This window comes from Hydra vulgaris, chromosome 11 (assembly GCF_038396675.1).
Source record: "Hydra vulgaris chromosome 11, alternate assembly HydraT2T_AEP".
In the NCBI taxonomy this organism is placed as follows: domain Eukaryota; kingdom Metazoa; phylum Cnidaria; class Hydrozoa; order Anthoathecata; family Hydridae; genus Hydra; species Hydra vulgaris.
The window spans coordinates 23,373,934-23,386,324 of record NC_088930.1 but is presented as its reverse complement, the minus strand read 5'-3'; the positions used below and the strand labels follow the sequence as shown (position 1 = coordinate 23,386,324).

The following is a 12,391-nucleotide window of genomic DNA, read 5'->3' as shown; positions in this document are numbered from 1 at the left end:
TACAAATGTTTTTATTTATATCTTATATGCTGTTTTACATATAATATAAGCTTTTAACTAAAAAAATTTAACAAGAAATCTTGAATAGAATATGAAAAACATGATACCATTTTTTTTATATTTTAATTTTATTTAAAACAATATTAAGATTAAACATTTTCTATAAATACGCAAGTTGTTTTAGGAATTTTTTTTAAAAAGAAATTTATTTGAACAAAACATTTTAGCCTTCTAAAACTCTCTTATTCAAATAATTTTGCGATTCAAATTAAAAACTAAAAAAAATAGAAAAAATTTAAAAGAATTTTAACGCTTAATAATTTAATCGCAGCAGCATTATTTAATTGCAGCAACTTCCATAATACAGTGGGATAGTGAGGATCATTCCGGACAGTTAAAAATACATCTAGCTACAGTAACAATATTTAGAACAGTGCAAGTGAGGAAGAAAGTATTATTTTATTCATGAACATTTTGAATAGTTAATTACTTCTTGTTTCTTGAAAATAGTTTTAAAAGTAGAAACATTCTGTTGCAAACATTAATTAAATAAAAACCAGTGATTATTGCAACTTTAAACCAAAAATTAAATTATAAAAAATAAATAATTTTTCTTTTAAGGAAATTTTTTTCTCAAAATAATTTAAGCATATATTTAAACTTAATTCGAATTATTAGACTAAATGTTTTTCTTTCACTTTAATTGCAAAACAATTTAAATGAAAGAATTGAATGAAAACATTAACTTAAAAACCATTTGAATGAAAAATTAATTATACTTTAATAGTACGCTGGATCAATAAACAATAAATTATAAAAAGTGTGGTATTTAATGTTTTCTTGCTTTGATCTTACTTGTTTCAAACATGTGAAACGTGAACGCAAACGTAAAAAAGTGACAATAATGTTTTAATTTATAAATTAGATCATTAATTTTATTTACTTCATTTTATTTTAAACGCGTTTTATGTTATTAATGTTATAAACTGTATAAAAAAGCGTTAAGAGTTGTTCAACAGAGAGTTTAAGCATATAAGTGTTATGCAAAGGTAATGCTAGGAATAGAAAAGAATTTCTCAAAAATAATTAATAAGTCTTAGGGAAATTTCCTTTCTAATGCCTCGCTTTTAAAACGTTAGCTAGAATTCTTACCACTTTTTAGAAATTTCTTACGACTGTTTAAAAGTGTACATTACATGAATAATTAATAAGTTTAAAACTCATACTTATGTTTAAAATGATTTGTTTAAATATTTTTGAGGTTAACATCTCTTTAACTTCCAAAGTCATCTTTAAATTTAAAGAATTTTGATGCAGATTTTCAAGTAAGATTGCTTTGATTGTTTATAGCGCAGACTTTTTTTGGAATTGTTCTTGGAATTGTTTTTGAAATTGTTTTTGGAAATAGTAAACTTTAAAATTATTCATGAATAATTAATCACTTAAAATGTGCATGTTGAATGTTTTTCAAGCTTAACGTTTTTTAAATTTGCCGTGGTAGTAAATTTGCTAGCGTTTGTACTAACACTGCCTGGAGATAACACATGTATGCTTAAACTCTAACATTAACACAAGCTCTTTATATTGTCAAAACAACTTTGCAGTTTGTTTTATTGTTGTTTTATATTTTTTTACAATAGCAATTATTATTATTATTATTATTATTATTATTGTTATTATTAATATTATTGCTATTATTATTATTGTTATCATTTTTATTAGTGTTATTATTGTTATTATTATTATTAGGGGCTACTCTAGGAAAAAAGTTGAACTGTAGTAGCCTTACCCCTATAAATTTATATATATATATATATATATATATATATATATATATATATATATATATATATATATATATATATATATATATATATATATATATATATATATATATATATATATATATATATATATATATATATATATATATATATATATATTTGAAAACTGTTGCTCGCATTCTCCGTTTTGTTGAAGGCTAAAAGGTCAGAATAGTATAAGGTCGTTGACTTTTTTGTTTGTTTACATTATCAAGTCTGTAGATTGCAGTATATATTATGCTTACTTTTTGGCCTACAAAAAAAAAGATTTATTCTTTTGCTTTAATTCTTTTGCTTTAATTCTTTTGCTTTAATCAAAAAAATTTAGCCAAAACATTTTTTATCATTCTCTTAAATATGAACACAACATGTCTCAGAGGTTTGGGATACCTTTAAAGTAATTTAATATCGAGTTAGGTTCTTTGACGTAATACATTTATGAACAAAAATTATGTTTATAACTTGTCGGTAAATTATAAAATCTATCTATTCTATATAATCTATATAAATTGTTTATAATCTTTATTAAAATAAAATCTTTATTAAAATAATCTATCTATAAATTGTTTATAATCTTTATTAAAAATACTATATTATAAATATAAGCAAAAAAAAAATTGTGATAAACAAAAAAAAAGAATGTTAAGTATAAGACTGTTAAAAGAAATAAATTATAAGGAAGTATAATCTTTTTCAAATACCAAACTTAGGTTCTATTAATAATTTTTGTTTAATTAGTTTTAATAATTTTTAGCGCAGTTTAAAATTAAATTTAATTACAACACCATACTTTAAAATACTTTCAAAATCTCAAGTTTTTAGGCTCCTGTAACAAATAAGATCTTAATTAAAACATATAAAAAGCAAAGAGTTTTGAAGTATTTATAAATTATTTTTTTATATTTGTCAATACTTTGTTGTTGTAAAAGAAAGCGCGTATTTTTTTGATAAATTAAGTGAAATTTTAAAAACCTAATAGTGTATATATTGGCATGTGCTTTATCTGAAAGTAGAAAAGTGAAACGTTATCAATAGTTTATATTACTTTTATTTATGTAAATTATTTCAATTCTACACTTAGCCCTATAATAAAAAATGACTCAAATATGTGAGAAATCCGCGGAATGCAAAAAAATTTTATAGAAAAAAGCAAAGGTTAACTCAAAGTCAACAGGCAACCAAAATTAATAAACTGGTTACTTTCAGTCTCCCTTTTGGCAACTGATCAAAAGTCTAAGTGTACATCCCTGTTACTATTCAAATAATCTTTAAAACTAAAATATACAAAGAGAAAACAACATATATAAGAAAAAATACTTTCTGTTGCCCTTCTGGTGACCGACCAAACGTCTGAGTGTACACACTGTTACTATTCAAATTAACATATATAATGAGAAAACAATATATATAAGAAACAATAGCATCAGAAGATAATAGAGATTCAGATTCTGGCAACATTAAAAAAAAGATAGTATGACCTCTGACTTAGGAATAACATGCTAACATTAAAAAGAATACCTGGACTTTTTTCAATCTTGGATAGATGCTATCAGTGTTTCCACTTTGAATGATTTATCACAATTAGTAAATTTTTTTTTTCTTTTTTGAGATTTATGATTTTTGATTTTATGCAAGATTTTATGATTTTTGTAGGATTTTTCTGTTTTAAATATATATTTACTTGGAATAAAAACATTTTCACAAATTTCTAAATTTACTGCATTAATCTATTATACTATTGTGAATTAGGTTAGTTAACATTATTTGTGCTAGTAGTCACGACGATAAACGTGTTGGTTATACACAGTAATTTATGTGTGTGTTTTAATAACTATTATAATTATTAAGAATTATGAATAGAGTTAAACTTTGTATATATTATATTTTGTAAATGTTTTAATGATGATTGCAATTATTGTCAAGAGAGTTAAACATTGTATATAGTTCATGTAAAATAAAGTAGATAAACCCAAAATCTTTAACATAACATAATTATGATGAGCAGGCATCAAAAAAAAAAAAAGAAAAAGAACAAATATGAAATTATCAATGTTTTCTTTTTGATTGTCAATACATACAGAGTGGCTTCACTTTTTTTGTCTGAAAAAATTAGGATAATTTAGGATATTTTTTAAGGTCTTTAAGGAGATTTACCTGGAAATTTGAAAAAAAAAGTATAAATATCTTAGGAAATTTTAGGAGGATTTCAAAAATAAATTGGCACTAAAATATTTTCATTTTATCTAAAAACTGTAAGAATGCCTAGCTAAAATAAATAAGATAAAATTAGGGCCTAAAAACTGTTATTTAAAATAATCTAACATCTCTACACATACAAAAATATTAACTTGAAAGAAATCAATTTCATACTTGCATTAGAAATTTATCAAATTTAACATTGCACTAAACAGATGACTTTATGATTAAGCAAAAAACAATCAAAAATCACTAAAATACACAGCCAATTTCAAAAACTTAACTTTATAAATTTCATATTATCCAGTCATGAAAAGAAATAATCAAATCCGAAAAAAAAAACGATTGAAAAACTTAAACATTCAAATCTAAATCTCAGCTTTCTTGTCAATAAGTACTTTTTTTGCTGCAGAGTTTTTTCTAGTAAGTTCTGCTTTTCAGTGGCAACCCTCTTTAGCGCATTAGATTTTGGAAAGGTTGACTTAATTTCTGTTAATGATTTCTGCTTTTTTGCTTGCAATGCATACTTATCTGCATCATATTTGAGCTGAAGTATGGTATCTTCAAGGGTATCTTGTGATCTCTTTATTAAAAATTTTCAGTTTAGTATCACAATTAGTTTTTAAAGCCTTCAGGAACTGCTAAAGTATAGTTTTTGTGCATCCTTGACGTGTAACATAAGTTTAGTTGTCATAGCCAATTGGGATAATTTTATATTTTCACTGCGCATGTGGTCATGCACAATTCTCTGTGCAACAAGAGTATCAGTTAGCATATTATTATCCAGAAGTTGGTGGTTTATACTAAATCCACGCTCTACTTATGCTTGGCCATGGGACAATATTAGTAAAAATTTTCATTAAGTCCCTGAACCTTGAAGCATCTGTATATTGAACCAAAAAAGAATCAAATCTATCACTTTCTTTTTCGAGCCCAAGAAATTTCTCCTTGTTCACTTTCACAAAAGTAGTTAAAAATTGTGAATTCTGCAATTTGGCTTAATCAGCAGCTGAAGGTGATACCTTTTTATAAGCAACTAATTTCAGCAACAACTTGTCAATATAAAGTTCACACATCTCATGAGATTCCACCATGTACAAAGGTGATAAACATAATAAGTATCTGGCAAAATATGAGTTTAGCACACTTTTTTCAACCATATGTTAGCACATTGTAACTAAGACTGTTGAACTTCTATTTTAAAATTATATATTTGTGATTAGTAACTTTTTTTCTAGATTTCAGTTGCTGTAATTCATATTTTATTCCAAACCCAAGATCAATATTTGTGACCAACGCTTGATTTTTGACTCACTGATATTAACTTTTAATAATTTAAAAGTTGTGGATGCTTCAGACAAAACTTCTTTTCTGATAAACTTTGATAAAAATAGCCTCAGTATATTCTTAAGTGTTTCCACAAGAAAAGGTGTCAAAGGACAGTGGGTTTGGAAAACTAACAGGAAAAAATTTAACAATTTTGCAGTTTCCTTAAAAAATTGCAACTTTATAGGTACTAACACATCTTTATAGCATGAAGAAAGGTATTCATAACTGATATTTTGCCCAGGCTTATATTAACTAGGTTGCTTGCTTTTTGGTAAATTTTTCTAAAAATTGAAAAAAGTCAATAATCACAACAACCTTGGGCCATATTTCCATTGCTCTCTTTGCTACTTTCTCATTTTAAATCCAACGATGGCTACAGAACTGTAGAGCATAGTCTGAACTCTGAGCTTGAGTAAGATTTCTGAAATCAGCATGATAGGAAGGGCTATTGTGGAATATCTTATATAATGAAGACAGTAATTTGTTCAACTTCCATCTTGAAGCATTTGTACCATTCTTGAATGAACAGCGCATTGTGTAAAGGCCGCATGATCCAATTGATACTAACTGACTGAGTTCACATTTATTTCTCTTACCATTCAAATAAGAAAGGAAAGACATATTAATATTTGGACCATCCATGGAAACCTGGAGCATTTAATCTTGTAAACCACTCGTACATTTATAGAAATTTATCATAATATAAACAGCAGGAGCTTTTACCAAGAATTCAGAGTTGTAATATCTTGTTTTTACCATCTCTAATAAGGAGTCCCAATATCTAACATACAAATCCATCTGACTCGTCAACTCAAAGGCATATATTGTTTATACTTTCATTCATTAACATGTATTTTCAATGAGTTTGTATCCAGATCTGAAACAGATATAACCTTTAAACATACAGCAATCATCTAGGTCTTATTTAAAAAATTCAGGATATATTTTGCAAAAAATATTGTTAAATAATGCAGAATAATTTATTTTATAAATTTAGCATTTAGCTGGTGGCTTTCTCAATTTTATGATAGGTGATGATTGAAAAAGTTAAAAAAACAAATATATTACAAAATTATATTTTTAGAAAAAAAAACTTTTGGCAAAAAGGAGTAGTTAAAAGAAAGATTATGCAGAAATAAAAAATCATCAAACATACCCATAATAACATAATGCTTAACTAAATAAAAAATTTCATAATTATTGTCTTTCAACTGCTCTTAAAATTTAGCTTTATATTTGACTGACATTTCTATTCTGAAACTACAAAATTATTTTAGGTCAACTTAATTAAAATAAAATTTTAATAAAAATAATTTTGATGTTCAGAACTTAGACAGAAATAAGAAAAAAAGCTTTAAATTTTATTAGAATAAAATTTTTAAATTATTAAAATATTTAAAAAATATCAAATATACATTTGAGTAATTTATCTTGTCTCAGTATACAACAATTCTAACTCCAAGTCTGAACCATTAACTTTATTCTGAACCATTAACTTTATTCCATTAACTTTATTGTTGATTGGCTGATAATAGTTTATGCATTATACTCAGGACAAAAAAATTAGGAAAATTTAGGAGTATTTGAGAAAATCATCTATACTTCAAGATAAATTAGCTCTTTTTAGGATGTTTTCCAAATATTAGGATATTTTAGGATTTTTTTAGGAGGCTCTGTACATAGTAGTTACACTCTGTACATAGTAGTTACAGTTTATAGACATGCTCCTGCCATAGTATTCACCTGAGTCCTTTCAAAGCTACAATTAATTTGCCCACAGCACTTCTAGGAGGGCTGAATTCAGGGATTTACAAGAATACACATGTCCAAAACATTTCATTCTAAAGCCAGGCCAACAAGTTGGCTTACTATGCACAATGCAGTCCGCAGAATTCAGGAGCAGTAAAATCCTTATATGTTATATTTCACACAAAAAAATAAAACAAATCCAAAAGCAACAAATGATTTGATTTCATCTTTTGTTCAGTTCACTACTTAGACATACTTAGAGTAGTGTAATAGACGTACTTAGAGTACTTATGTAATGGAGTACATTCAAGTATGCTAGTATTCAAGCAAGTATGCTAAAAGGTTTCAACTTCAGCTGATGGATTTCAAACAGAAATTATGTTACTTCACAAGCTTCGAAAGCCTTTTAATCAACTTAATAAAAATTTGACAAGTAACTTCACAGATATTAAGTATCTAAATTTTTTGGTGTTTTTCCGATAAAAAAAGTAAAACTTTTGGAATTATTTTAGGCAAAAAAACATAGGACTGAAGACAAAATAAAAGATTTTTATTTTAATTTTTGTAACATTTTGTAAAAATTTTCAGAATCTGAAATGATAAACTTGAAAATTAGGCTAAATTAAGTGGGATCTTTGTAAGTTTTTTAGTGTGGAAGTACTGGATGTTATTTTGAAATAACCAAATATGTTGATGAAAAAAAAAAGTAGGCCAGGTGTAGAAGTTAAACACTTGCCTGCACAGATTAACTCAACTTCAAAGATATTTATTAATCAGGCTTGGCCAGGAAGGCGTGTGATTTCACGTCATAATATGACCACGCAGACCACGCAAATACTATTTGATTTTACATAACTTGACCACGGCTGTTAATAAGTTTCAAAAATTTGTATGTGTTTTAAAAACACACTATAAAAATCTTAACTCAACTATAAAGAAACTTAAAAAAACTTATCATTAAAGAAGCAAATGAATTTTCGTAAAAAAAATAACGAAAAACAAAATAAAAATAACTTGACTAAAACTAAAATAGCAAAAATAAAATTAAAACTTAACTAAAATAAATAATAAACTATAACGACAAGATTATCTAAATTACGTTTGGAAATCTTTATTTTTACTAATGTTTTTATAATTTCATATTATGCGAAACCCTTTTTAAATAAAGTAACAACTTACAACTGACAATTGTTTAATAAATGCGTACATTTAAAAGTTTAAAAAAAGATTCTTAACAATTCTTCACACAAAAAAAAAAAAGTAAAAATAATTAAATCATTTATTTAAAAAATTGTTATAATTTTTTTTTATTTAAAAACATTTATAATAAAAAATAAATACTTCAATAAATATAAAAAAACATATATTACTCATTAATGTTTTTATAAAAAATCATTAGCAGTGATTTGTTACTTTATTTAAATGCGTTTTAATAATATAAAAACCTAAGTAAAGATCAAAGTTATTTAATTTAAACGGCTTTCAAAAAAGTTTGCCTTTTTCTTCTTCTTCTCAGCAAAAACTTTAATGATTCTAATATAAAGTTTATTAAAGAGAGACCTTCGCTGTTTAAAGTCGTCGCTTCTAAAAAAAATTTTTTTTTTTAATTTCTATAAATAAATAATATAAATAAAAAATTATTTAACTTTCAATGATTCTTTAATTAAAATCATTAGCTACTTTATTTAAAAGCGTTTTGCTAATAAGTAAATGTTAGTAAAGATAAACGTGTCAAAATTATTTATTTCCAACATAATTAAAAACTAATTATTTCAGCGCATTTGTTTAAAACCATGGTTAAATGGAAAAGAGGCAGAGAGCACATATATTGATTGAGCATTAGGATTAGGTTAGAAAATCTTAATCCCAACCCTAACCCTTTTCTCCAATTATGAGGTTAAGTGACAATTTTATGGGGTAGGGGGGTGGGGGAATATTAGGATTGATTTTATTATCATTATTGATATACTGGAGTGAAATGTTGAAAGATTTAATTCAACATAACAGACTTATTTAACATCATTGTTTGTTTACTTAACATAAATGTTTTAGTATAATACCGAACAATTTTTATAAAAAAGGCTAATAAGAACAAGTTATTTAACAAAAATTGTTGAACTAGGAGTCATTTGTTATAATAAAACTAGATCTTAATTGAGAAGAAGCAAGCTTTTGGTATCTAGTCCTAATATAGGTGTTGAAAAAAAAAGTTATTTGCAAACTTAAAATAAAAATACCCACATGTCATTGATCTGAGAAATGATAAAACCATTGTTTACCGTAGATAGTTGTTGAAGAGCAAGACTTAAATATATATTTCAAGTGGAGTTGAAGATATTAGAATACAATTAATTTATGAAACCTATTGCCGAACCTCTGGATAAACTTGAAGGGGAACAAATTTCATACATAGATCAATGTTTCTTGTGCTTGTTTGAATACAAGTTTTAATATAATTGCATCTGCATCTCATTCTCAAATGAAGCTGCAAGAGGTTCCAGAAGAAAGACTGGGTTAAGAAAACCTTTATAGAAGACAGGGTTGTTAACAAGGCCAAAAGTAGTAAGGCCAAGACCAAGGCCAAAAGATATGAGGCCAAAGACAAGGACAAGAGTTTAAAGGTCAAGGCCAAAAATATGAGTTTCAAGGCCAAGGCCTACGCAAATATTTTCAAGACCAAAGACTTAAATTTTTGCCTTACATTAAAGCCAATTATTAAAAAAACTGTCGGTAGCAAGAACTGTGACAATAAAACCACGTTGTAAAAATAGACCAAGGTTATGCGCAGAATTCAACGAAGTCAATAAGAAAATATACTTGCAGATATATATGAAAGCCGAAAACAAAAATACATAAAGATAAAAAATGAAAACTTAATTCTTTAATTTTATGTATTTTTTTTGAAGGCCAAGGCCAAAACAATCAAGGCCAAAGCCAAAATTTTCAAGGCCAAGGCCAACAGTTTCAAGGCCAAGACCAAGGCCTTTGTTTTTGGCCTTAAGGCAAGGCTGAGGCCAAGGCCAAGGACTAACAACTCTGATAGAAGATAAGTAAAATTGAATTTAGCTGGATGCTAGGCAGATGCTGCTGAAGCTTCAATACCTGGGACTGATGAATTTTTTTAATTTTAATCACTAAAAACAAACTGCATACAAGCGTGTTAGTCAGAAGTCACTATCAAGTGTTTATGTATGTCTTGAAAATGTTTTGTACACATGTTTATTAGAATGTTTGGAGCAATATCTGATAGGTAAAAAAAATTATTCAGAGTAGTTAAAGCCACTGTTCTATCATCGGCTCCAGTTAAACATTTATTTTTAAAAAAAACTTTACTTAAAGAGCTATGCTGAAATCTGTTATCCAATAAACGTTTATAAAAATTGTTGCAGCTGAAAGTCAAAAAAAACTTATGGATTAGTTTTAGTTGGCGTTTTAAACTTTAGCAGATTTGAAACACTTTTAATAATTCAAAAAGTACTTTGTATTTTAAATACTTTGAAATTAAGTACTTTGTAATTCTAACACTTTTTGTTGAATACTTTGTATTTGTATTTTAAATACTTTTTTAAAAGTATTTCTCACAACACTAAAACATATTGACAATCAATATTTTGTTAAAGTAAACATTACTGGCCATGGTTTTGACAAAAAAAAGCTTTTTTTATCAAGATCTAGAAAATGCATATTAAGAGCTGTGACATTATTATGATGGCTTATATTATTTCTAAATGACATTTACTAATTTTATGAATTAACTCGAATTAAACACCTAATGACATTTATGTCATTAAGATCAATAGGGTGTTACAATTTTCTTTTTAATTTTATGAGCTATCTTTATATGGAAAAACTTGTTGGATTATATTACACAACGACATAGTGTTGGCAAACTGCAAGGATAGAACTTCATAGATAACACTTGTTGTCATGAAGCATTAAATTGAAAACATTGAAACTTTTGACTTGAGTTACTTAGTTTTTATTTATTTAATTTTTTATAAACGTAAAGTAAGAATTTTAGTACTTTATAGTGCACTTAATACAATAGAAAAAACTGCTTTTTTTAGTTAAATTAGCTACTTTCATTTATGTAGTCTAGGCATGATAAATAAACAAAATATAACCATTTAAAATTTTTAAAAACTCACCAGTTTCAATGCCTTCAGCCAATACATTTGTACATCGTATAAGTTCATCATATTTTTTTATGGCAACGCTAGTCATATTACTATCTGGCTGTTCAAACGAAACTTTACTACCAGGTTTTTCGGAATCAGTTTTCTTAGCCTTTTTCATTTTTCTTGTACAATTCAAATTAATTGAACGGGGTGGACACACTTGTTACAGATAACTTTTTATCATAATATGTCTAATAGACCTTTGATTACAGTAAATAATACTAAAATTTAAATTTTATAATAAAAATACTTATTTTTTTCAAATAAATATTACAAAAATATGGTTTTAAAATATTCTTTATAACTTATAACTATTGGTAATTGTAAATTTGTTTTTGTCTGTAAAACCACAGTATAAACATTTTAAAGAGAGTTCGCGCTTTGAAATTATTGTACCAATCAAAAAGAAATAAATCAAAACAAGTACGTATCCTCGGTATGAAACAAGTGCGTATATCAAGCAGCTTATAAATATAAGCATTATAAAGTTATAATTTATATATGTAACATTGTAAAAAAAATGATAATATTATAAAAAATAAAGAAATGTGACTAATAGTAAGCTGAAAGTAAATATTTAAATAACGTATACTTCCAACACTACAATTGGTTTTTATAACTAAAACATTCTTTTAAATTAAGAATTTAAATAATTATATTTCAAAGATTAATTTTATATAGTTACCGGAAATATTGATTTTAGACAACAATCCCTAAGGAAAATGGAAAGGAAAAAAAAATGTTTTTCTTTTACATTTGTATACATAAATACAAATAAGTGTAAATCATAAATATTCCCCAATGAATGTTTAAGTTTATGTACTATTAATTGTTACTATTTTTCATCAAGCTGATTTCGTTAGGATATATATACGTAATAATTTAATTAGACCATGGTATTTAAGTATGTGAAATACTTGCAACCTAATAACGCTATGGTGTATTAAGGCGTAAAATATATTCACACCTTTATTTGTTTACCAAGCAACCAGGTTTTGTTCACCTAAACATCTCAATAAACCTACCAAAAAGTAATTTTACTTGCCCCCTTGAAATTGAATTTCAATTTATGTATTTGGAAAAAAAATACTATTATCGTTTTGTTAGTTACAAAAT

At 25.9% G+C, this 12,391-nt stretch overlaps 1 protein-coding gene across 4 annotated transcripts in view; it reads right to left on the bottom strand.

Annotated features, from left to right (window-relative positions):
- LOC101241756 (rac GTPase-activating protein 1) overlaps positions 1-11,496 on the bottom strand; it is a 65,316-nt gene extending 53,820 nt beyond the window's left edge. For 2 of the 4 annotated variants that reach the window (XM_065810498.1, XM_065810499.1), the window contains exon 1: positions 11,246-11,496. In XM_065810498.1, the coding sequence (XP_065666570.1) occupies positions 11,246-11,393 (148 nt within the window). In that variant the 5' untranslated portion in view covers positions 11,394-11,496. The remainder of the gene's footprint in view (positions 1-11,245) is intronic. The other 2 variants (XM_065810500.1, XM_065810501.1) reach the window with 1 other exon arrangement.
- Positions 11,497-12,391: the final 895 nt, after the last annotated feature.